This window comes from Balaenoptera borealis, assembly GCF_965194805.1.
Source record: "Balaenoptera borealis genome assembly, chromosome: 3".
NCBI classification, from domain to species: domain Eukaryota; kingdom Metazoa; phylum Chordata; class Mammalia; order Artiodactyla; family Balaenopteridae; genus Balaenoptera; species Balaenoptera borealis.
The window spans coordinates 174,876,697-174,904,322 of record NC_138866.1 but is presented as its reverse complement, the minus strand read 5'-3'; the positions used below and the strand labels follow the sequence as shown (position 1 = coordinate 174,904,322).

General features: G+C 42.3%; 1 protein-coding gene across 15 annotated transcripts in view; it reads right to left on the bottom strand.

Moving 5' to 3' along the window:
* Positions 1-787: 787 nt before the first annotated feature.
* Positions 788-27,626, bottom strand: part of MYO3A (myosin IIIA) — a 188,188-nt gene continuing 161,349 nt past the window's right edge. For 2 of the 15 annotated variants that reach the window (XM_082385229.1, XM_082385235.1), the window contains exons 32-33: positions 15,887-15,993; positions 2,662-3,659 (exon numbers count right to left, since the gene is read on the bottom strand). In XM_082385229.1, the coding sequence (XP_082241355.1) occupies positions 3,348-3,659; positions 15,887-15,993 (419 nt within the window). In that variant the 3' untranslated portion in view covers positions 2,662-3,347. Of the gene's footprint in view, positions 923-2,661; positions 7,182-8,135; positions 14,601-15,886; positions 15,994-27,626 lie in introns of those variants that run through there. The other 13 variants (XR_014242597.1, XM_082385245.1, XM_082385244.1 and 10 more) reach the window with 13 other exon arrangements.

Genomic DNA, 27,626 nt, shown 5'->3' with positions numbered 1-27,626 from the left:
CACCTGATCCCCCAAGGGAATCTTCACCATAGGGTGGGGTGGGGGGAGACGGGAGTTTCGCTATTTCTGAGGCTTGGTGGTAAGGGGTTTCTCCTTTCCTGAGAAAGTCATAATCTCTCCTCTCTTACACTTTCCTTTCTCTACAAGCTGTTAAAGGGAGGGCGCCTTGAGGATTGGGGGCCCATTGAGTTCGCGTTGCTGTCCCTTGGCAGTTAAGATCAGTGTCAAGTTTGCCTTGCAGCTCCTGGGTGCACAGAGAGAGGGTGAGGATGAGCCTGGCTGGGAAAGTGCTGCGTCCGGCCTCTCGCGGTGCATTCCTCGGCGGCGTGCTGCTCTCCTTGGGCAAGCGCTTCTCATTTCCCCTGTGTTCACAGGACCTTCTTTCTCTGCTCTCCGAACCAAGTTGCCAAAGCTGCTGCTAAAGCAGAGACCCACGGATCCTCAGTCTTGGCTACCATCCCTCGACCCTCGCTTAGGAAGGGCGTCATGGGTCCCGGGGACCATGGGCCACGGGGCACGTGCCCGAGCCTGGAGGATCCGTAGGATCTGCACCGTGGCCTCCGGACCTGAGCCCAGGAGTGGGAGCGGGGAAGGGCGCTGGACGGTTCCGGCCTTAGGCCTGGCGCAGAGCCTGCCGTGCCGAGAAGCCTGCGTCAAGTTGTGGCCGCGCGGTTGGCACGAACCCTGGCCTGCGTTCCACCCCTCTTTCTGGCGATCCCGGCTCCAGTGGATCCAGGTGACAACTCCAGGGGGGTCAGGGCTTCGTGGGGTGGCCGTCTGCGCCGCTGGCAGAGCAGCTTCAGGGCTCCTGCTCCAGCAGCGCTGATACGAGCCGGAGAGACCCGTCCTTTGTTTAAATCCACACCAAATCCTGCACGTTTCGCTTCGGAGTCAGCAAGGCTGGAGTTGCTGAACTTTTCTGCTATGAATGAGTGGTCAAAAACCAAAAGGTTCTTTAAAACAAGCATTTAAAACACACACAAAGCCGCGAAGAAAGAAACGGATTAAAATACGAGAAAGGGAGAAATCACAAAGCCCGAATTTAATAGATTTTTTTTAAACGCGATGACTTTAAATCCTACTGTTTAAACCGCATTAAATCCCGCAACTCCAGGGTATTTTGAATCTAATGGTGGTATTTACGTTTCTTATTTAACACACCCTCTTCAGACGCATGCGGTATCTGATTTGTCTTTCCTCAACGCCGGCCCTGCCTAGACGGCAATTTGCTTTATAAAGACTGTCATTTCGAAAAAGAGCCCACTCCCCCCTCACTCGGGTCTGGGCTTGGAGATAACGAAAGAGCTCTGGGAGGTAATAATTACCATCATTAGTTCTCAAAGGAGGCAGCCACTGAATGGGAAGGGGAGGCAGGCCAGCGCTGGGGAAGAGCTTTCGAAGGCCCTTCCTCGAATAAGGGAAGAGAAAGCCACGCGCCAGGGGCCGCCGGAGGGGGCCGGTTTCCTGGGTTGACCTATTTTTTGTCCGTAGTTCACCCAGAAATTGCGTTGCAGGCCTGCCGAAGAATAGTGCGCGGTACAAGTTTTCCCTGGTGTCCTCCCGGCGCTTAAGTGTCAAAGGACAAAGAAGGAGAGATGGAAAGAGAGAAGGAAAAAGGAGAGAAAACAAAGAAATAAAAGAAAAAAAAAGGAGAACAAAAACATTGCAACCGTTGACCGCGTGTGTTTGCTATTCTCTTTTCTAGTCCCACTTAAAAAGGGGGGGGGGATGGATTTTAGGGAGGGGCCCAATTGCCTCTCTATCCAGCATCCGGCTGGGCTGCCAAGGCTCTGGTCTGCAGGAGCCACTCCGGAAGCTTGGATTGAGTAGGCCCGGCCACGAAGCAGAGCTGTTTCTAGCCCCTAAGGCCTCCTGGTGGTGGGTGGACGGGTGAGAAGCGGCGGAGGGGGCCGGGCCACCTCGGGTTACAGATCCCCCTCCATCGCCCACCCCCAGGGTATGGTGCTCGGCAGCGCTGGTTTCGTGGGTGCCTCGGCCAGGCCCAACCACAGCCGTGCCGACGGTCCACACCGCGGAGGTGGCTCCTCGCTCCGGGTGGAGGCCGCGGCGTGAACCCAGGTTAGGGAGCCGGGCCTGAGCGTACTTGGCCTCGGAGCTCAGCCCTGCCGCAGTGGGAGGTTTCCCCTTGCGCGGGTCCTCTTGGTAAAAGGAAGAGGTTGTCCACGTCACCGCTGGGGACCTTTCGGTGCCAACTCTTTGGGCTGGAGACAACCGTACCACCCACCGGGTGAGTGGCGCAACTAACGCTCTCAGCCAGCTGCACGCGCCCTCACTCTCTCCTCGAATATTTTTCCCCAAGTTCCCTGGCTCGGGGCCCTGGGCGCACGAGCCGGGGACGCCGGCAGAAGAGACAAGCCCCCTTCCAGCCAAAACACTGCTCCCAACTCCGTCGTCCAAGAAACTACCGCACCCCTTTCCATCACCCTCTCCGGGCTGTGTAGATTCGGAGGGCGTCACTTCCATAGAAGAGCTTAACCTGGGTTTTTAAATAAGATGCAGACGACTGAAGAAGGCAAAAGGCTGCCCGCCCACCGCCCTCCCCTCCATCTTAAATACACTAAAATCCAGAGCAGTGGAGACGGCCCCAAATCTGCAGACTAGGAGAACCTTTAAAATCTGACAGTTCAGCTCGGTGGCGGGACTAGAATTTTTATAGGCGGGGCCAGAGGAGGGCACCTCGGTTGGAAAGACTGTGCGCAGGGTGAGAGAGAGAGAGAGAGAGTCTGTGTGCGAGAGCGCGCTGTGTTGCAGAATTTGGAGATTTGTCTAGAGGCCACGTTTGTCTCAGTTACGGGGTTCTACGTTAGATGGTATGTTTGGGATGGCTGGGGGGAGGGGTGTTGTTCGCTGATGGAGACAAAAGACACCGCACCCTTCCTCCCTGGGCGCTGCCACCTGCCACCTGCACAGCCGGACAGCAGGAGCCTGGGCCCAAAGGGGAATCCGGCGGACCAGCCTCGAAAGACGCGTACTTTCCAAGGCACTTCCTTTATTTAATAACCTTAATGACCAAGGGAAGGGACGAAGTTCATCTTCAAAGCCACCCCTCGCCCCTCCTCCCCCCGGCTTTGTTCTGTCCTCACAGACTCAACCCGTCAGCGAGGATGCCGCGGGCCTGGCAGAGCCGTTTCCGAGAAAGACGAAATCTGTGAAGTTACCCAAAAGGAGAGAGGAGGGGTCGGCGAGAGCTCAGGCGCAGTCGGGTCCACAGAAGGAGTCGCAAACAAGTGAACAAAGAGACACATTGGGGACCAGGGCCAGGGATGCCCAAACCGGCGGCTGGTGGGAGGATGCGGGAGCGCGGAGACGCGGCGTCCGAAGGGCTCTCAGCTCTCCGCCCTCCGAGCACCAGAGGCTGGCCCGGGCACCCGAGGGGCGAGCCCAGCGGGCAGCCCCTGCCAAGGCCAGGGCCGCGGCCCCAGCACCTGATGGCGCAGTGCCTGAGGATCCCCCGCTTTGGCCCCGGCAAGCTCCGCAGTCTCGGGCACATCCCGACGGCGCCGGCCGCCGAGCCGCGGGGCTACACATGCTGAACGAGGCGCCGGCGCTGGGAGGTTTTGCGCAGGAGCCGCCTGTAGTCGTAGGGGTTGGCGGTAGGCCCATTCTCCTCCTCCTCGCGGTCCCCCGCCGCCCAGCACCTGCGAGCGAGACCCGGGGCCGAGCATCAGCGGCGCCCTCGCGCGCCGCGCATCCCCGCCCACCCCGAGTCAGGCGGGTCCTCCTCCCACACCTCCCACCAAACTGCGGGCGTTTAGTAACCGCACGTTCAAAACAGCAGGGCAGTGACCAAATGGATCTGGGACATTGCCTCAGCAGGTTTTCAAAACTCCTGAGCGAGGGGCAGAAGGGTTGGGGGAACCCGGTGGAACCCGGTTGTCTGAATGACAGCTAAGTAAAGCATCAGAAGGTGTAGTTCAGAAAGGTGAGTTTGGCTTGGCTTGAAATAAATTCACAACCAATAAACACTTTAGTACGTTCTGGTCAAACAGGAAACTCAAGGTGCCTCTACAGACAACCATCATTTTGCAACTGCTCAGTTGTTTCCTTAAAACGCTGCTCCCAAATCTGACCAACCCCTCTGCTAGCCGCAAGGAGTGGGCCCTGTCAGCTTTTTTAACGTTTCCACGTTTTCAGGGAGGCTGCTGGGTCACCTTCCTGAACCTACTGCTGGGAAGTCCTGCCAACACTTACCTTTAGGGTCTGCAGCTTGCCTGGGGAAGTGGGGAGCTCCCTAAAAATGCAGCTACAGCCATTCTTTCATTTATTCATGGAGCACCTACTAAGTATCAGCCACCAGTGTAGGTGATGGGTGAACACAAGTCCCTGCTTTCCCAGCGTTTATAGTCTAGTGGGGGAGAGGACCATGGAGAGCTCCAGTACACCAGGTGGCAGGAGGTCTACAGAGCCTACAGAGAAGTAAAGCAGGTTCATGGGGAAAGGCTGACGGGTGTGTGCCTGTGTGTGTGTGTATGTGTCTAAGCAATTTCATAGAGGGTGATCAGGAAAGGCCTCTCTGATAAGGTGACATTTGACGAGAGGCCTGAAGGAACGGGAGGAGCGAGCCAGGCAGATCTCTTGGGGAAGGGCAGTCATTCCAGGATGATGGAAGACCCACGTAAAGGTCCCAAGATGAGTGCGTGTATTGTGTTCATGGCCCAACAAGGAGGCCACTGCGGCTTGAATGGAGCAAACAAGGGGGAGAATAGTGAGGGATGAGAGCAGGGGGAATGAGGGGACAGTGTGACAGACAACACAGAGCTTTGAGACCATGGCAAGAATTTGCATTTTACTTAGAACAAGAGACAGATTGGAGCTTTCTGAGCTGAGGAGTGGTTCAGTGGAAGTAAGGAGGCCTGTTACGAGACACTGCAATAGTCTAAGCAAGACTGACAGGCTTAGGCTTGTGGAGGTTAGAATTGGTCAAATTTTGGTTATCTTGGCAGGTCAATCCGGAAGAGTTTGCTGAATGGATGTGGGGTGTAAAAGAAAGGAATCAAGAATGTCTCCAAGGTTTTTACCTTAAACCACAGGAAGAGTGAAGTTGCCATTTAACGAGATGGGGAAGGCTACAGGAGAGCCCCTCATGGGGGAGGGGGAGATAAAGATTTTGGTTTCAGTTGTGCTAAGTTTGAGATACTTACTAGATATTCAAGAGAAGATATTCAAGAGAAGATACTGAATAGGCAGTTGGATATATAAGCCCTGACCTACGCTAGAGATTTCAGTTTGGGAATTTTAGGTAAATAGGTGATATTTAAGGTCATGAGAGTATGTGCTGATGATGCAAACAAAGGACTGGGACTCTCCAGTGTTGAGAGGTCAGTGAAATGAGGAGGAACCAGCAAAGGAGAATGAGAAGCGGAGGGTGAGGTAGGAGGCAAACCAAGAGAAGTACCTGCTGTCCTGGAGGCCAATGGAGAAAATGTTTACAGAAAGAGTGTCAAATGCTGCTGATAGGGTGAGATAAGGATTGAGAATCACCTTGATCACCTGGATATGGTGACCTTGGCAGGGACAGTTTCCATGGAGTGATGGGAATGGAAACTTGAGTATGGTGGCTCAAGAAAGGATGGGAAGAGAGGCCCAGGAGGAGGTAGGATCTCGCCCATCTATTTACTCTTCTGCTGTAATGAAGAGCAGGAATACGGGTGCTCTGGGAAGTCAAGGCTGACTTCCAGATCGAGTCAAGGGTACTTTTTATGATGCGTCCAATTGGATCATGTTCGCAGATTGTCAGAAATGATTTGGTAAAGAGAACAAACATTCAGGGTGCAGAAGAGAGAGGGGACAGTTGCAGGACAACGTTCTGGTGGACATGGAAGGACTAGGATTCAGTGCACAAAGGGAAGGTTTGCTCTTAGCTACAAGGACAGACAGTCATCCATGTTATCACTGACTACCTTGCACTTGCTTTCATTCATTCAAATTCATGAGACACTCAAATCACCATTGCTTTTGTCCCTGATTCCCAGACCTGCTCATACCTTCCTGGTGTACGTGTGTGTGTGTGTGTGTGTGTGTGTGTATGTTCAGATAAATATATTTATTTATTTATCTGAACATACTATATATATAGAGTATGTATTATATAATATATATAAATATTTTATTAGAATAATGTATTAGTATCTATATAAAATATGTACTATATATTTCTATATAGGATAAATATATAAAATATGTAATATTTATTAGATCATAATTTAATATATATAATAAGATATATAAAATATTCTTTCTACAATAACATCTTCCAACATATAGCTTGGCCTGAAGTTTCTCTAATTGTCCCAAAAGGTCCTTTAGAGCTGTTTTTCTGTTTTGTTTTTGTTTTCTATTTTAAAGCCAAGATCCTATCAAGGTTGACCTACTGCACTTGGTTGTTTTGTCTCTTTAAGCTTCCTTAGTTTAGAAATATCCCGCCTTGGAGTTACCTGTCTGCATGGTTAGATAAGAACCCTTTCTCTCTAGAGTCCAGATCCTCAGATACAGATATAAGGATCTATCTTAGACACAATTGCATCACTCCCTCCTCAAGCACCCAGCGTGGGTGCTAAAGGTTATCAGCTCTAAATTCAAAAAGGCCTGTGTTCAAATTCTAACTCCATCATTTATTATCTAGGTGACTATTTGCAGTATGAAACCATGCAGGCTTAGCTTCCTCATGTATAAAATAGGGCAAGGAGAGTAACCACCTCACTAGCTCCTGTGAGGATTAAGTGAGAGCAAAGATAACAGGATAAGAGCACAGCCTAGCACACGGAGAGCAATCCACTGAGGTGAGCTACTAGCTTCTAGTCTAGTGAACACTGCCTCGACATTCACAGACACCACTGGAACACCAGGGAGTGAACACCATCACAGCAGATGTGTGCCTGCCGCTGCGGGGAGGGGAGAACACGCCTGAGGGGAGGCAGACTGGCTTGTTAAAACGGGGAGCAGGTGAGTCAGTGAGAAGCCATTTGAGCAGGGAGTGAAAGCCCTTGGATTTTAGTTCACTCACTCAATGTGGGACTTCGGGCAAGTCCCGTAATCTCTCGGGCACTTGGTATTCTCCCGTATAGAACTCTGTGGTTGGACCAGAACATCTCTAAGCTCCAAGATGGAAGAATATATCTTCTTTTGGAGACAAGGGGCAGAAATCATAGTTCAGGTCAGTTCTGGACAAGCAAATAAAGATGATGATGGCCACCATTTATGGAACACCTCCCCGGCGCCATGTCTGGCATTAAGCGCCCCGCATTCATCATTTCATTTAATCTCTCCAACAACACGGCGAGGCAACTAGTAAATCCTTTTGCAGATATGAAAACGGAAGCTTAAAGAGGTCTAGTAACACGGCAAGGTCACTCAGCTACTAAGTGGCAGAATCGGGACCCAAATCTAAGACCATCTCGCTCTAAATCCTCTTCTCTTAACCACACAGCACACTGTAAAGGAGGCGGCCATGGCAGGGTCTGCGTGCCCTGGGCTGACAGGGTGTTCGCTTAGGATTCCGGAAAAACAGCTTTTCATTGCCTGGAGTTGCTCCCATTTCTCATATACCACATGTCCATCTTATTATGTGCCCTCAATTTCAAAACTTTACAAAGAATTTTTTGGGGAAAGAAAAAAACATTCCCAAAGTAGTAAGTAAGCTACAAATGGTTTAAGTTAAATGTCAAACAAAGTTGGTGGCAAAGTGAAAATCAAATCCAAAATACGTATTTCTGTATGAATATTTCTCCCCAATTTTTTTTTGGTCTGACATCACTGATTCTGAGAAATTACACAGCATAATCGAGAAACCAATAAGTAAATAAAATCACACTGGTTAGAGCTTAAACACAGGTTTTGGATATTATTAAACACAGATATTGTTTATAATTATATAGTATGACCATATAATTTATCATCCAAACCAAAGAACTTTTAAAAGGGAGTGCTCTTGAGGATTACACCAAGAAAACAGGTAAAAAGTGGGATTATGCTAGAAAAACTGGGATGTCTGATTACCCTACCATAATCCTTATGATTTTACTTTTAAACAACACATCAATCATAAGACGCAATGCTCAGTAAGAACGCTTTGTCATTAGTCCATACATAAATGAAAATGCTTTAGAAATGGAATGGTGAGTATAAAATTGAAAATGCTGTACTTCAACGTACGTTTATTACCTTTCATCAGCTTTAAAACATTGATTCTGGAGTTCTTGCTGTTGTCTTCGTTCTCTTAAACTAAGGTTGTGTTCCTCTGGTCCAGGATGACTGGGCAAAATTTCCTTATAATAGAAATCTTCCAAATCTAATAATTTTCCCTGACTGCAAATGAACACATAAACACACCACAGTATCAAGCTGTCTACTCACTTAAACTTACAAGATACTTGTTTTCTTCATTTAAAGTATTTACGATAATTAAGGAGTAACACATTATGTCAACAGGAATGAGAGAGGTCTTGAAATGTGCAAAAACAGTATATACCATAAATTAAAAAGAAAAACAAACCCCTCACTTCTTACCTTTAAGAGGGCATTAGCTGCTGGAACAGCTTTTCCAAGTTCTACCACACTCAACTTGGCACAAAACTAGTAGCTACTAGATAGCCGGTGATTATAATGCTCATTTGGCCAGTCTACATCAGGACTCACAACTGACCCTTGGGCCACCATGAGGAAAGCTGACCTTTATGTACTAACACAAGCATTTCCCAATTTTATCAGCCCACTGAGGCACACCATGTGTCATGATCTTACCTTACTTCCTTCACAGGTAACTTTCTGTCCTTCCCTACCCATTTGTCTTTAGGGGATTAATTTCTGTGCTAGATTTTAATTTCTGCACACAACACACACACAGGGGTGTGTCCTCAACCACTTTCATTCTTGGATCTAGTCAAACTACGCTCTGGTTCCTGTGGTGCTTGGTATCTCTGGTCTGATGGAACTTTATCTAAGGTCAACAGGGGTAAGTCTGAAAAACTACCGGGTGTTATAGTACTTTGGGGAAAAGTGCTTTTCAAGTTAAGATACCAATCTGTAAATGAACTTTCAGAATGCCACTGATTCATAAATCAGGAACCCTGTGTCCACTCATGCTTAATAGAAGAACCCTCGATTGTTTTGAGCACTGTCTGGAAATTAGTTGCTTGAAATATAATATTAAAAGAGTATAATATTAAAAGAGTAAAGCACTGGTGGGCTGAAATGTTATAGGGAAAGGGGAATAGTGTGAACAGAAGTGGGCCACACACGCAGGAGACATAAACCTCACCTTCCTAACAAATACATAAACATTATAAAAAGTGAGATTTAGCTTGTGTTGAAGAACAAAAAAGTACAAAGAGTTTGGGGAAAGAAAGTTCATGAATATGAGCATGTTCAAACTGCTCAATCAAAACCATATGAATAGGACAAGAAAAGCAAATTCCGTACTGGATGGTACAATTTATTAAAAACTGTTTGAGTTCTCAGTAAATACCTTGCACTGTGTTATCTCAGTATATTTCCGATAGGTAAGATCTTATAAATTACATATAAACCTCATATTTATAACATAAATGTATTGAGAGCACACTACTTCCCAAAATCTATCCACATAAAATGGGTGGTTTTTAATCATAATTTGAACATACGGATTTATATTTTGGTTTGATAAGATGACATGAAAAGTTAGACGTAATAATTACCTATCTTTCCTTGATCTTCGTTTTTCTTCTTGGATTGACTTCTAAACAGAATAGAATAATTAAAAAAGACTCTATATCATATTATTATCTTAATAAGATTAACTGATATATTACTATAGTATTAACATACACATTTATTCCTATAAAGCTGATTTAGAAATAAGCAAGTGGATAAAATATATTTACAATCTAAAGAAATTTTACTCAATTAAAAATGTTAATTTACTCAAATTTTACTAATTATGAATTTGTGTTTTTTTTTTTTTAACCAGGCCGGGAATGAAATTAATCTTTGCATTCCATATAAAAAAAGAGTTTACCACACAGTGGTGACCAGTCTACACAAGATTACATAACGTGTATCTACCTACAAATGGGGACAAAATGTCAGACTTTCTGGAAAGTCTATCTCTCTATCACAAAGGTAGTTGTATTCAGGCAGGTTAATTAGGGTGCTCTGATGTCATCCTTGTCTGCAGGTAAAGCAGATGGGTGGATAGTTAGGGCAGCTGCAACAGGACACACAAGAATGGAAATCTGACTTCATTAACCTGTAGGAGCCCATTTATGGCATAAAAGTAGCAGCGTGGATGACACATATGTTCATTGCAAAATGTTTTTTCATAATTGGGAATTTGATGTATCACGGCACACTTTAGAATGCGTAAGTATAGAAATAACTAGATATATTTTAATCAGTAATTCAATTTGAACACACAAAGTGGTATTTCATTTAATCTTACATACAACGCAGTATTCTCTTTTGTATTGTGACATTAGTCACGTGTTTCACTGTGTTCTAGCTCAATGCATTTGAACTCCTATATTTACATGTTGAAAAGAAGATATATGTCTTTTAGGCTGAGAAAACAAATACCACACTCACCTTGAACAAGCTGAAGATATTATAATTGTGGCAAACCTAATGCAAGTATCAAGTTGGGTGGCACCAAAAAAGTACAAGATAATAAAAATGGCAATTAATAATGGTTTGTAAATATCTAGGGTTTTCCCAAGTTATCCTTAGACATACTGAATCATTTTTTTCTCATAATTTATCATTTGTAATAACTTAAAATGTTAGATGAGTCAAATAGTTCATAGTTTCTTTTATTTTTATCGGTTGGTATTTTAGTGGGTGGATGAGGTGGAAGTGAATGCTTTCCTGCATCAAGTCTGGGAGTGGACCATTCAGGAAATAACAATGTAAGGGGCAGGACACCAATTACATTCCTGTCCTCCTTCCCGTTTCCTGTTACTTCACATTCTTGAGCCAGTGCCCTAGGCTAGGAGGTGCTTACAAATAATGCTATTACCAGCATAGGTACAATGGCCCTTAGCAGTTCAGTTAATGATCCCTGGGAGCAGGGTGGTGTTTGCTGTGGTGGTTGCTTTAATAGGAGAGGTCCTGCCTCCTTAATCCATTATCTGAAAGAAATGTCTCTCTTGTCCTTGATAACCATTTTCTATAATCCAAAATTATGCTGAATGATGCTGAGTAACAGAGATCCCCTTTCTACAACCAAGAATCAAATAACGTTCCACCCTGGTGAGGACCACTTTTTATTCTGGACCAGCATTTCCATCTGGGAGATGGTGTGTACAAGTTGGTTCTCAGTTACAGGAATTCTTAGAAGAGTAAATACTGTCTGGGCTTATTTCGCTCTTGCCTGTGCTAGAAGACTCTAATGAAATGTAATTCAATGATTATTTTTCCAAAAATTATTTAAGATGGTTTATAATAGAAGCAATTATGTAATCAAGGTAATAAAATAGGAGTTGTAAATAAGGAACAAAGAGGGAAAACGAAATGAGTGTTAAGATAGAGCTTTACATTTAGTTGTCTCTCAGTCCCCTAGGCTCTAGGGCTAAAGGGATGTATGAAATGGCATTATTGATCATGAAGAAGGATATTGCATTTCCTGGAAGAGGATTTAATATGAATTTTATCACACAGGACTTTATATTAGGAGCATTTACACACACACCTCGGAGATATTGCAGGTTTGGTTCCAGGCCACTGCAATAAAGCAAATACCGCAATAAAGCAAGTCACACAAATTTTTTTGGTTTCCCAGTGCATATAAAAGTTACGTTTACACTCTACTATAGTCTATTAAGTGTGCCATAGCATTATGTCTAAAAAAATGCATACCTTATTTTAAAAATACTTTATTGCTAGAAATGCCATAAAACTGCCGGTGGAGGGTTTGAAATACTACAAGAATTACCAAGAGACACAGAGACAGGAAGCGAGCAAATGCTGTTGGGAATATGGTGCCAATAGACTTGCTGAATGCAGGGTTGTGACAAACCTTCAATTTGTAAAAAAAGAAAAAAGAAAAAACAGTACCTGTGAAGCACAATAAAATGAGGTATGCCTGAATTACTAAGACCAATGATGTTTGCAGTCAGAGTTTTGATATGACAAACTACAAACCTGAAATTTTAAATGCAAAAAAAGAAGCAAATGTCCTATGGCAGTTTCTTATCAAACGAGAGTAAAGAAGAGAGAAAGACAAGGAAACAGAGATGACTTACGGAGGAGATATCCACTGAGGATGTTTCTTGAGGAGGCCTTTGAAAGAACAGAGGTCTGAGCTCAGAGGACTGAAGAAGCCATTCCTCAGTCACTGCATCTCACTCCCTCTCCCTCCCACCTGACATAAAGAAATACATTTTATCGTAAGACTTTAAAATTCACCATTACATCATGGCGGACACAGTCTTACTTCCCTTTTGGAAATACACGAATATATAATGTATTCAGAGGCCTTCACAAGGATGAAGAGGGTAGCCAAAATGTAGACATAAGAAAAAAGGGACCTGGGAGTGGCCAAACTACCTACTGCTGTGGTTGAGGGAAGGCCCCAGAAAAATAATGGGACCGGAAGGGACTTGTGATGTGACAGGGTCCATTACCCACTTCTTGAGAAGCTGTTGGCAGAGAGTCATTTTGCTGATGGCTGCACAGCTTCTACGCGTTAGAGCAGACACCACACGCCGTGACAACGGGGAGTGAGTGTTCAGCTAACGCTCTCTCCTCCACAGCCATGTTTCTAAGCTTCAGCTTACTCTTATTTTGGACACGACAACAGCAACATTCCCCAGATGTAGGAGATTAAGAGCATCAAATCATAGAAGAGAGCTAGTATTGATGTTAAAGCAGTCGGAATGACCATACTAAGTGGTGACATCCAAGGAGAAATGAAAGCTATATTAATAGGTGAGACATCTGTCAGAACAGCTGCTCGTGTCGGGCAAGCATGAGGGGTGTCTTGTCCACAGCTCGGCAGCCTGAGAGCCTCATCTAAAGTAAGTCGTGTGTTATTTAGCAAATAGTCTCATGACGAGCAACAGTGGGGCCATAAGAGTGAGCAAAGCCCCTGCCTTCCTGGAGCTTCTAGCCCACAGAGGAGAGTCAGCCAGGAGACAAGCAGATACATATCTATACTTGCTGCGAAGAAAAATTAAGTAGGGCCAGGAAGATACAGAGAGACAGGTGCTACTTTAGATACGGCTGTCAGGGAGCCTCTCTGATAAGCATAGTTCTGAATAAAGTACAAACATTTTTGCTCACTACAGTGACCTGGGTCATGAAGAAAAGGTTTAAAATGTGCAGTATAATGTATTTTAGAAAGATGTTCATGAAAACCATTTAAAAGTACAGAGAATGTTTTGATGGTTAAAGGGGGTAGGGCTCCATCACAGCTATAAATTTCACTTACGTGTAACACCCCAAATCTGGGTAAAGGCCAGATAAATATGAACCCATGGTGTGTTTTCACTTCAAATAGTATACTAGTTTTCTATGTTTTATGTTTCACTGAAGCCACAGATTTCAAGACTCAGGGTTATAAAAAGCTTTCCAGTCACTGATAAATTAAGACGCATGAAAACACTTTATACTCATTTTAAAAATAATAGTACAATGACAAAGTAAGCTTCTTGGGGGCAGGGACTCATTTGTGAGTCAGCTATATATATATAGCTGAATCAGTCTACTGTATACCTGAAACTAATACAACATTGTAAATCAACTATAGTTCAATTAAAATTGCTTTGAAAATAAATTTAAAAATAAGTAAAATTGACTGTGGTGATGGTTGTACAACTCTGTGATTATACTGAAAACCATTTAGTTGTGTATTTTAGATAGATATGTGTGTGTATGTACCCATAGTATAAAAGGGTGTGTGTGTGTGTGTGTGTGTGTGCGTGTACGTACCCACGGTATACAGGGAGGCGTGCGTGTACGTTCCCACGGTATACAGGGAGGCGTGCGTGTACGTACCCACGGCATACAGGGAGGCGTGCGTGTACGTACCCACGGCATACAGGGAGGCGTGCGTGTACGTACCCACGGCATACAGGGAGGCGTGCGTGTACGTACCCACGGCATACAGGGAGGCGTGCGTGTACGTACCCACGGCATACAGGGAGGCGTGCGTGTACGTACCCACGGTATACAGGGAGGCGTGCGTGTACGTACCCACGGTATACAGGGAGGCGTGCGTGTACGTACCCACGGTATACAGGGAGGCGTGTGTGTACGTACCCATAGTATATAGGGAGGTGTGTGTGTATGTACCCACAGTATATAGGTAGGTGTGTGTACATGCCCACAGTATATAGGGAGGTGTGTGTGTACCCATGTTATATAGGTGAATGTATATATACGTATGACTGCCTTTGTGCATCATGTGGAATATGTACAACAAACACTAGGCATTCTGATATTTGAGTTTGGAGTCAGACGGAGAATCTGAGCCAGAGACCAGGATTCAGGAATCAGTAGAAACTGAGGTCATGGCAGCTGATGAGACTGTCCGAAGGCAATGAGATGAGAAGAGGATCTAAGATTGAGTCCCAGGCAACACCAAGGGGAGGAGGACCCTTCCAAAGACACTGGAGAGAAATCAGCAGAGAGAAGGGAGAGGACTAGGAGATGGCTGATTTGCAAGTCAACCTTCACTTATTGCTGGGGAGGTGGGGAACTTAATTCCAACTCATGGGAAACATTCTCTGGGCTCTATAGGGACGTGGAGGGTTGTTGCTGCCTTCACTGTGGCAGCAGGGAGTGAGAGAGGGAATAAGTATTGTAAGTGGAAGGCCCAGCAGGTGCAAAGGACTCGGGAGCGTGGGAGGCCACGCATTGGCAGAGGTGCCAGCAGTTAACTCTGGCCAGTGGGCACGGGGGCGAAGAGTGGTCCTGAGTCCCAGGAGGAAGGAGTCTGGACTCGATGCAGAAAGAGTTGCCGAGCCATTAAAGGGACTCTCCAGAGAGGAACACAATCAGATTTATGGTTTAGAGAAATCTTCTGGTATGGCTTGCAGAGGCTGAGATTAGAAGCAGTTAGGTGGGGCGTGAACTACTCCAGATGAGGAATGAGATGGTCTGAAATAGGGGAGCTGCCGTGAGGCCAGAAGCAGAAGATGGATCAGAGCGAGCCTTTGTGGGGAGAAGTCACACTTTAGCGTGACTGATCAGCAGGGAAGATTCAGGAAGCCTCGCAGTTTTGCTGGTTTAGGTAACGGGGAAGATGCTGGTGGCATTCACGGAGAACAGGAACCTAGAGGAAGGGCAGGCTGGCAGGGGTGATGCCGAGAGCTCCCAGGCTGCTCACCGTGAGTCAACGGGAGCTGGGCAACCGGAAGACCTCAGTACAATTAATGGCCCCGACAGCTAAGAGGTGCCTTATCCGTGTCTCAGAATCCTGATCTGTGGGATGGGGATGCCACCCTCCAGGCTCTAAGATTCGATCTCACCATGTGTGTGAACACACCTCACTCTAGGCCTGGAATTTAAAAGGTGCTCAATAAATGTCTCTTCCTCCCCCTTCCTTCTCCGTCCATTTACACTAAGGCTCCTCCCTGGAGAGCTCCTGCTGTGATGCCCTTCTCTTTCTGGGTTGATATTTGCACAGCAGCTCAGATTACAGGACCAGAGGAGAAAACTGCTGGGAGGACACAGGGGTTACAGGACTGCGGGAAAGGCGTGGACCCTGAGGAAGAGGGGCTGGAGGACAGCCAAGTGCCCAGACTGTCAGCCAGGGGAGGGGCAGGTAAGCAGAAACCGAGGGGCATCTCCTTTGCAAAGCCCTCCCCTTTGACAGGACTAGTGTGGTCCGTTTCCACGCTGGTTGTTAGGGGATGCTATGGCCCCCACCTGATAATGAGAGTGAGCCACTTACATGTAGGAGAGAATAGTACGTGGAGTCTTCAGGGTTATTTAGTGTTTTGGGTTTCCGGGGCCGCCTTGGGGGTCTCAATATTTTTGGCTCCTCTCCTTTGGAGATACCTACAAGAAAGGTGATCATAAACAAGCACTCAGTTACAAAGGCTAGTATCAAGCACTGTTTACTGTTTGTGTTAAATAACAATTTATATACATACAACTGGGGCAAAAACTGGGAGAAAGAGGAAATTCCTTTGTTCCCCCCACTAACCCTTATTATATGCCTCATCATGTGTTTCCTTCCGATTGTCTGGTGGTCTAGGATTTTGAGAAGTAAGGGAAAGAGAAGACAGGGAAGAAAAGAAATGCACAGCTTGATAATGTGGAACGGCAGCTAAGGGTTGATGGGGTGAGCAGACAAAGCTGCCATAAAATCTCTAGGAAGGAGGATTATGCTCATAGAATCTTGCTGTCTCCTTGCCTCCCCCGGTCACTGGCACTACAGAGGGACCCATCCATCCATCCATCCATCCATCCAAACACTGCACGATCCTCATTTTTAAAGTACCACCTCATATTATGACCCAAACCAAGAGACTGCTCAACTGCAGGCTGGACAAATATTCACCAATATTTAGAATCTCAAACTATTAGAATGTTCAGATTGGACTTTAAAAACCTTGGCCAAGAAAGAAATAGGTTTGTCCTCTTCTCCCTGCTCTTTCTTTGACAGAGCCAAGTTCTCAAATCTGCAGCAACGTCATCAGAGCTTCTGGTGATCTTCACGCTTTGCGGTCAGTGCTTGTTACAAGTGGCTTTATGTCTACAGAGTTAATAGGCCGCTTACAAAGAATTTCTGTCTAGTTTTCATGATTCTTGACCACCTCATCCCCTAAGTGCATTTGTGATGAATATATCAGGGTTGGGCTGGGAGTGGGGTATGGGTGCTTACTGGAGAATGGCTTACGTTCAACAGATATCTGAGCACACATTTCTTAGCCGGACTTTAAGGGCATCAATGGATCATTATTGCATATAATAATGGGGCAACAATAACTCTTAATCCTCAGAGATAGAAATACACAGAGGAACTGAATTGTTCCAAACGATTCTAATCAGATCAAGTCAAATCTAATCAAATCAATGAATGCTCCATACTTACTACGTGTAAGCAGCCGTGACTGGCAGCGTAAAACCACTCCAACCAGGATGGAGACTCACAGATGCCTAACTTTCTAGTCCCAGCCCCAGCTCACTGTGTGAACATATTTATCACAAGAGCATTCAGATACTAACGTTATCCAACTCATTCATTTTAAAATTTATGGGAAACTCCTGGATGACAAAGATAGATCAGCTAGTTGGGAGTATGTCACCGTGGTGTAAGGCATGGAACAGTGCAAACCAGGACAATCGTTCATTACCGTCCTTTTTAGAATAAAACAAAAGAAAACAGGATCTTTGTTAATGAGACCACGTTAATAGAGATCAGCTATAAATAGGAGGAGTAAAAGTACTTTTCCAACCAATCCCTGGAGGTTCATCTCCCATTCTCTCTCTCCCTTTTCCTCCAAAGGAGTAGACAGAGGAGGTAGAGGGAATCCAGATACCGGAGCCCTAGCCAAATCCTGTCTTAGACCATCACAGGCACGAGGAAAGATGGTAAAACCTGAATTCTCGCCACCACCAGAAACAGTGGTCTTTTATTATTTTCCTTCTCCTTATTTATCCTCTCTCCCAGGGCTGATTATTAAACAGCTCTTATTGGCTCTTGCCAAGTTTTATTATTTTTAAATGTATTGGCCATATCCACTTACATATCTTATTTGAGTCTGAATGGCAAGAAACATTAAAATATAGTATCAAGTTATTATGTTTTTAGAAACATAAAGGTGACCAGGGACTAAATTTTAACTTGACTTTAATATTATTTAAAGTCTGAATTAAAATATCAGAATATTACTATTGTAATAACAATTAATTAAATTTAAGGTGGCAAAGAACCTGAATAAATGCCACGAAAGGGAAAAACAAACAAATTCTGGGAATAAAGGAAGTCTTGCTCTTTCTTCATTTTCTCATCAAATGTTGCCGTTCTATCTGATTTCTATCACCAAGACTCTATAGAACCTGCCTTCTAGACAGTCAAGGGTGACCACTTTATTGCCAAAGCCAAAGGCCACTTTTCTGTCCTTATTATCTCTGACTTCATCACCATTTAACATTATCGACCACCCCTTCCCTTCATGACTGAGGGTGAGGTTTCTGAGGGCAAGACACCTTATCTCATTTACCTTTGTATTCCTGGCACTTAAGGAAATGCCTGACACATAGTAAGTGCTTAATAAAAGTTTGCTGGATGAGTAAACAATCCTTTGCCTCCTGGAATGAATCACGGTGCTCCCAGCTCCTTGTACTTTGCACAATGACTCCCTACAGATGACTTCCCAATCCATACCCCGGCTAGAACCTCTCATCCACCAGAGCTCGGCCCTAATTTCCTACCCCTATTGAATACTTACATCTCAAACTCTCAGACTCAGGTGAGTCAGGGGTCATCTTTCTTCTCCATCTAAGATTCTGTACACCACAACCTTAATGGCACTGTATTTCTGTCCCCCAGGTTTGTAATATTGATGTCACCTGTCCCTTATTCCTCTTCTTCGTTCCCTAGAAGCAGGCAATCAGCAAATTCTGTCAACTTTTTTGACACATTCTTTGAAATGCCTAATACTCATCCACCAGTTCTTCTTGCTTACCCTTGCTACCACCCTGGGCTAAACTGCTCATTTAACAACCGTGGCAGCGTCTTAATGCGCTCTGTGCTTTATCTCACAAATGAAAACCAGATTTTCCTTCCTTAAATACCACGATGAAATTTCACTTTCCAAAAATTCATGATGCTTCTTTTTTCCTTCTTCATTAAAACGAAACCTCTCTAAGTTACTTACAATCTCAGCCATTCCAATTTATCTCCCACTTCCCCCCAAAATGAACTACCTCCTCTGGTCAGCCTTGTCACCTAACTGGAACCCCAGCATACCATGTTTAGAGCTGTAACTTTGCTTATTCTCATCTTCTCATAGAGAGGTTTTTCATGGCCTCACTGAAATCTTAAGCATCCTTCAATGCCTGTGTCTCCACCTCCGTCTCTTCCATGAAGCTTTCACAGATGGCCCAGTGATCTCCGTCTCACGTGAACACCAATGGTACTCACAGGCTGTGCAGTTTATTTGAAACGTGTTATGGGCTGAATTGTGTCCCCTCAAAATTCATACATTGAAGTCCTAACCCCCAGTTCCTCAGAATATGAAGGTGTTTGGAGAAAGGGTCTTCAGAGTGAGGTCACTATGGCCTCACTAATTCAGCATGCTTGGTGTCCTCGTAAGAAGAGGAGATTAGGACACAGACACACGCAGAAGGAAGACCATGCGAAGACAAAGGGAGAAGATGGCATCTCTAAGCCAAGGAGAGACCTCAGAAGAAACCAAACTTGCCAACACATTGATCTTGGACTTCTAGCTTCCAGAACTGTGAGGAAATAACATTTCTGTTGTTTAATCCCCCCAAGTCTGTGGAACTTTGTTATGGCAGCCTAGCAAAATAATGCAACACTTAATCTCATACTTCCTACCGCTTACTATTTTTACTTATGGCTTTAAAAAAATAGTGGGACCATAGGTTTTTGGATGGTGGGCATTATACCTTAGGATTTGATGCCCTCATGCTTTTTCACTGGATATGTACAGATGGTAGGTGTTTGGAGACGCTAAGAAGTCTAATTGATTCCATTTAAGCTTAGAGACACAGTGCTAAGTGAAGAGCAGACACTCAATATAATTTTCTTAACTGGATCACTACTGTCACCAGATATAAAAATAAATCCTGATTCTTCAAAGATAAATGTAAATGAAAGAACCCACAAACCTCCTGAAAGAAAATCTGGATGACTTCATGAACAATCTAGAGGTACAAATGTCTTAACTAAAACTCAGAAGTCATAAAAAGGTAGCAAATGACTACAAAATACAGACCAACAGAAAAATGAGCAAAAGATGTAAACAGCAAGTTCAAGATGAGCAAATCCAAAAAGCCAACAAGGATGAAAGGCAAATGAGCTTGTTAGCAGACAAGACAATATGAATTAAAATAACAGTGTAATATCATTTTACTCCAGGCATATTAGCTAAGATTAAAAAGAAGGATAACACTGCTGGACAGGATGTCAGAAGAAGTGAATTCAAACAAATTGTTGAAGGAAACATCTTCTTAGGGCCTTTTAGGAAAGCAATCTATCAAAACCCAAAATGCCTTTCAACTCAACGACTCCACCCCTGGAGGCTTATCCCATAAAAATAAAATCAGTATCCAAGGACATTTACAGAGAAGTTTACTGCAACATTTTTCATAGTGGCAAAAAATCGAAACAAAGTGAATACCTAACAATAGAGGAAAGGTTACATAAATTATTGTGATCTTCATATGGAATACTATATGGCTACTAAAAAGAATGATTTTTAGCTATACTTGTTGATGTGCAGGGATTCCTGCTCAGGTAGTAAGGGAGAAAAGCAAGATGCATAATAAAATAATGACAAAAACCCTCTATATCTGTATGTGTGTATAAGGGCATTTATGCACATCTACAAAAGATATAAAAGAACACATGTTCTATAAGAGCTTCCTTGATGGGGAGAGTAATGTGGGTTGGAGAGGGAGAATGGTGGTGGGCGGGAGGGGGGAAGAAACAGGAAAAAAAGAGAAAATGAAAAAAATATTGCATTCAAAAGAATCCTGGAATGTATGGTATGGTCACATTTATGTAAAATTATAAATATGCATGAGGGCATGTGCATACTACAGAGATAAAAAATCTCAAAATGTGTTGAATTTGCAGAATTTCCAATAAATTCTTATATCTTGCAGAATTGCCTTTTTTCTTCATCAGGATAATGCTAAATATTCTTAAAGGGTGTCTTCCCTTAAGATATGGCCATGTAACGTGGGCAGCCAGTAAGTGTAAATTATTGAGGAATGTATTCAACAGGGTCTGACTGTTCAGACTAAATTTCCCCAGGCTATTTTGTATTTTTGAAGAACAAACTGCCTGTGAGCTTATCAGCATACAAATATTTCAGAAAGGCGTTAAGTTTATTTTGCTCTCTAAATTTTTGTTCCTTTGGGGGAGCACAAACATTGCCTGCCAACGTCATTCTAACCCCTTAATTACAAAAGTGACATAAACATTTATAATCACAAATTACCAGCAGCGCATCAACGCTGGCAATAGCAAAATTAGGTTTGTGACTGTTTTGTATGATGTGCATGATACGTATTAACTGGTAAAGGTTGCTGCTATATTAAATAGCCAGAAGGTAAAGTATTTATTTATATTGTAGTTCTGGTAATAATTTCATTAAGCATTTGAGTTGATCAGGAATGCAATGAAAGGAAAAACATCTCACCATTTTGCATTCAGAAGAAAGAAGACAGATTTAAAACTCATTGCCAATATTTGCTCTAGAAAATTGAATTTCAGTATTATTCTCATTTTAATCATAATTATACTATTTTACTTAAGTAAACATGCAGAGTATAATTTGCAAAAGTATCACATGTATAAATAGGATATTAGCAGCACAGAAATGCACTTATGTTATTGTAATATCTTCCTTAAGAAATCAATTTTTTAGTTTTTGTAAATTCCCATTTACAAACGGACAGTCATGAACTTTAAGTAATACAGGGACCCAGAGGAAATCTGAGAAGGGAGGAATATTCACTGCTATTTGTTAAAGGCAAGATTCACCGTAGTCAGGTTTGCAACCCGTCTGCCTTTCACCTCATCTGCCCTTCAGCCAGGCGAGGTGCTCGTTTGTCGCTCGTTTGTTTTTGTTTTTGTTTTTGTTTTGCTAAGGAGTTTATATTTTTTATTTCCAGTATAAAGGGAACATGTACATTGTTAGGACCTAAATTCTCCATTAATATAGCAGAGTATACTTCACATTTTCTTCTCAACATCTCTAGAGATTTACAGAAGAAAGTAGCCCCAAAATATTCCCTCTCCAAAAGTTTTAACTTTCATCTTTCTACTTTTTTTTGTCATCATGGACTTTTCAGCATGGCATTGAGGACAGTTTGAAAGCCTGATCCATTCATAGTTTAAAGTGGTTTTGTTAATAATCTTCAATAAAATCTAATATAGAATGTTGTCTGTAAAATTCTTTCAATACAAGGACAATGAGGTCTACATTAATATTCTGCTACTCACAAATCAACACCAACTTTTCCGTAAACATTTCTTTGGTAAATTTCTAAGTAGGATTTTCCAAAGCTTATTATCAAACAAACGTCTAAAGCATTTAAATGTCCTTTCAGCAGTGCGTATTATGTGTTAAGACTGTAGCATCACTATCAATTCTGCAAAGATCTTAGGCCTTCATTATATAAAGTATTATATGAATTAATATAATTATAATAGGCTGAGGCGCTCTTGAACAGAAATGGACGTAGGTTCTGAGCTTGTGTGGACAGTTCAGTCCCTCTGCACTCCTCTCTGCCTTAAACTGCCTCATGCTCTGAGTTCCCAGAGATATTTTCACTTCTCATGGTTGCCCTGAATTGGACCACTTGTTTTACTCCACTCTGTGTTCCCTTGAGTTTTCCTGAGGGGAAGAGCTGTAAGGGTAGGTGCTTCTGCTCTGAGTGTGCTGAACACTTCGGGACGCCTTAGTGTCCAGTGATCTGGCTCACAGGCTCCCTCTGACCTTCTCAGCAGGAAGCTGTCAGCCTCCACCCCCATTCGGAACTGCTCAAGTGATTCCTTTAGCTCTTCTTTCTCTATCAACTGAACACTGATGCCCTAGAGCCAACTCACACCTGTCCTTATCCTACAGCTCATGGGCTTCAAGCTTTCTGCCACTCTGATTTGAGTACTTGGCACAAGAACCTTGAAAACTGAGCATTTAGTTTTTCAATAAATTACACTCTTAGGTTTGGGGAAGATGCTGCCCCCAGCCTGCCCCTCCTGTCTCACAGAAGAAACAGAGGAGAATGATGCAGCTCTATTTGTGTGGTGAGACCCACAGACGTCCCCTCTGGACCACCATCTGTCTCTTGGATATGCTCACTATGTATCTGCCATTTTCTTCCGTCATCCCCGTTGGGCACAGGTCACGGAGTAGAGTCTTCAGAGGCTAGTTAGTTTCGTTCTGGCCCATGCGGTTAGGTTGATCCCTCACCCCCGGCCATCCAGCATACATAAAGGGGGGCGCCCTATGAGAAGCATACGGGAATGCACACAGTGACGCTGACAGTGTCTTGAGAGTGCCACCTATTGGGTGTCATGTTGAGCTGTGAGCATGCATCCTGTGTACGACCGTCCATGGGACTATGGAGACAAACAACAAAACTACACGCTCACCTGACTGGAGAATAAGGAAAACTCAGGGGTGGCATTTAAGAGCGTCCCAATTACCTCTTGGTTGTTTTTCAAGATCATACTGATCTTCGTCTGAAAAATATTTGGGTATATAGCTCGAGGTGAAAACCTACGTTAATTTTTTTTCCAAAGAGCCAAATTTGGGGAAATTATTTATTGGCTGCTCATAGTCACTTCCTCAAATTGCCCTGTAAAAACCACAGAATAGTAGAATACTACCTGATTTTAAACAAGCAACATTTAGTTTGTTTCTGGCCTCCCCCCACCTCCCTGCCCCGCTCATACTCTGTAACAACAGATAGGTGGTTCTTATCAAGGTAAGGTGAAATACACCAATATTTTTAAAAAGCTACTATTCCTTATAAGGACATGTCTGGTCACAGGCATGGCCACAGGAGGTGGCAAGAAAGCTTTCAGTGGCACAAGACAGCCTGGCAGCAAAGATAACTTCTCTGGAGATGGCATTCTAGTCTTCTCCCACCCGGTGTGGAAGCCCTGTACAGGCTGCGGGGACATTACTCAGATTCTTCACTTTGTACAGAATGGACTCTGAAGGGCCAAGGTAGGGAGGGATGGAGAGTGTCCACTCTACTGGAGAGCAAGCCCTTGGTCCTCCCTCCACCAGTCTCTCGGCTTCTCTAGAGCCCTGTATATGGATGCTCTTGTCAGTGAACCCCCTGACACGGGGGAAGATTAAGCTGATGTATTTACAGGATTCCCATTCCAATTCTGCAGTCTTGTATCCCTAGTTAGATTAGCTAGCCGTTTGCTAAGGTTCTTCTTTGAAAGATGAATTTTAAGGGCTGTTTATATTCCATATATGAATGTGCCATTACTTATTAATCATTTTCTTATTGTCTAATTTTATTTTTGGCCATGTACATAATTTTTCTCTTTCAGCTCTGATTAGTTCCTTAGGCTATGTTCTCATAAGTGGGCTTACTGGGTGAATGACAGAAACGATTTCAATGCTTTTTTACACATTTTGCCAAATCACTTTTTGAAATGTTGCGTCTTTAGTCTCACCATTAGTGCTTGAGGATAATTAAACTAGCACATTCTTGTCAGCGTTAAATATTTTTTCATCCCTGCCATTGTGATGAGTAAAAAATAGTAACTTAATTTATACTTTTAATTTCCACGGCAATCATATATATGCTTGTTTTCCATTTGCATTTGTTCTTCTATAAATAAATCAATGTGTCCATTTTTCCATGGCGGGTGTTAGTGTTTTTCCTAATGATTTATAAGAGCTCTTTCTATATTACATACGTTAACCATTTTTCCATTTGTTCTATATATTTTATCCAGTTTGTCTGTAGCTCTTTAACTTTAAATGAGGCTTTCTAATGTCTAGGTTTTAACGTTTACACAGTGTAAATCGACCACAGTGTTTCTTTGTAATGCTTTTTATTACTTCTTATGCTTTGTCATTTCCTAAGCAGAGACTGTTAAATAGTCAATTCATATCATCTGGTTTCTCTTGGTTTATTCCTCACATTTAAATCATTAATATATCTGGTAAATATTGGGGTATTCAGTATAAGGTAAGGCTGTTTTATTTATTCTCCCCAAATCAGAAAAATTTAAGCATTATACATCCATTTCTTATTGGTTTGCTGTATATCTTTTTGGGACAGGTTTTTATAAATACTACAGTCAATTTTAGGGCTCTCTATTCTGTTCCATTAATCTGTGGTTGATTTTCATAACAGAGGCATATGGTTTTAACGGTAGCTTTATATTATTTGTTCTACCATCTAAAAGGCAAGACCTCATTTATAATTATTCTTTTTTTCCTGAAATTTACAAATGATATCTAGGGACATTAAGTTCTAAAGAAAATCTCATAGAAATTGAACACAATTTTTTTAACCTAGAAATCAATTTTAGAATATGTTTACATTTTCTTATCTTTCAATCCAGAAACACAGTGGGTCATTCCACTACCTACCTCTGCTTTTTTTTTTTTTTTAATCTTTCTGTGGTTTTCTTGCTAACTTTATTTCAAGGTATTCTATTTGTCTTTGCTCTTATTTACAATATGTTCTTTTCCCATTATAAATTATTATAGGAAAGCTACGTATCTTTGCTGAATTCTTTTACAAGTACCAATCATTATTTTGGTTCATTCTCTGCATTTTTATTGTCAAAATTCATGTTGTCTGCTAATACTCCTATAATCCTATCTTCTTCTTTTCAATAATCATGCTTTTCAGAAGCTTCTGTTTGCTGTCCTATTGCTTCAGCTAGAAGTTCCCAAATAATGTAAAAAAGTGTTGTTACTAGCATCCTTACCTTAATCCTGCTTTTTAAAGGAACTGCTTTCAGTGTTTTACCATTATTATGATGTTGACAATTGATTTAAGAAATATACTCTTTATATTGCTAAAGAATCTCCTTCTATCTCTAATTTAGTAAGAGTTTTGCTTTTCATTAGGACTCAGTGTTAGATTTTATTGAAAACTGTTTTAGCATTTATCAAGATGGCTTTTTTCTTTTGAACTTTGCATATTATGTTACATTGATATGTGTTATTTGGGTAGTCTTTTAATGTAATATGCATTCAATTAGCTAGTACTATACTTCGGAGTTTTACCTCTAAATCCCTGAGATTGATCCATAGCTTTCTTCTTCTTTTTCTTTCCTTTCTCCCTCCTCTCCCTTCCTTCTTCCTAAAAGGTTATTTGTCAGACTTTGCTTCTAGGGTAGATGATCTTCATAAAATAGGTGACTTTCTGTATTTTTCTTTTTCTCCCAAGCAGATCACACAGTATGGAAATTACTTGTTCCATGAATTTTGAATGCACTTGTCTAAAACACTATGAGTTCCTGGAACACTTTTTTCAAGGTAATTCTTTGACAGACACACCATTGTATTGACTATGTCTTCTCAGAAATTTATACTTTAGCCTCCTATTTGTCTCTGTGAAATTGACTGCATTCATAGCATGCTAAGATTTTAATATTATCAACTATAGTTATTATAATACTGTTCTTATTTCTATTTTTTTGTGGCTTCTTTTTTAGGTAATTAGTCTATTTTGTTTTATTTTCAAAAAATACTATTTTACCTTCATTTAGATATCTGGTATATTTCTGTCATATCAAAATTATTTCTCTTTTTGTGTTTTTCCTGGGGCTGAAAAATACTTGTTCTCCTTTTTTAAAAAAAGAAATCTTACTTTACATCACTTTTTTATTATTTTCTCTCAATTAATCATGAAAACATTTAATGATTTGAATTTTCCCATGAATGTAGATCTGGTTGCATTACATTCATAGTTTTTATATGTAGCTATTCTCATTTTTATTATTTTGAAATAACTGATAACTCTAATTATAATTGCTTCACCTCAGACTTCTTACTGATTTTTAATTTTAAGACTTATTTTTACACTTCTATCTCAATTGCATCATGGTCAGAAAATGTAATCTGGTTCAGTTCTGATATTTGGGAGTTATGGACTAGCCCAGTATGTCTATTTATAAGAAAATTTTAAAAATACACTAGATATTTAAGAAGGTATTTTCTCTTTGTGATATGAAATTATAAACTCCATGTGAATTTACCTTGTTGACTATATTATTTTGTCAAATATGCTATGTAATTTCCCTTTGAATTGATCTCGTAGCTAAGTAATATGATGTCAAAATATGTAAAGAAACAACTGTTTCCTTTGCTGAGGACATGGTTAGTCTTTTTTTCGTGCATTTTCTAATCAGAAATTTAATGGGAAGTTGGGGGGAAATATACTGTTCATTGCCCTCCTGCTTCCATGGCAGCTCTGTGTTCTCTGTAGTTTAGAATAGATAAAAATTGTGGAATGAGAAGAAATAACTTGGGTGCAAAAAATTTAAGTATTTCCATTTAAGGCTTCTAGGTCAACTGTTCTGTTGGAATTAAATCAGTTAATTCATCAAAATCGATAATTCATAGCGTAAACCCATGTATGGCAAACTGCTTTTATGGTTAGTATTTAATATAATTAAAATGCTAAAAATAAATGATACTCACTGAATTGTAAGGTTGTAAATAAAATAATTTGTTTTTGGATACTGAAGGTTGTCGCTTTTTGAAAGATTTGGGGGGAATTAGTATTATTTCTTATGAACAGAGAATAGTAGCAAATAAATGTAAGAAGATAAGTGATCACCAGAGGTATGTTGGGAGGGAAAGCAATATAACTTCTGATCTCTCTTTAGTTTCTACTCTTAATGAAAAAAAATTCCTATAAAGTATGTGATCCAACATTATTTGAGCTACCTGGTCTTCACATGGATATAAATATGTTTACAGGTACACGTGCAGACG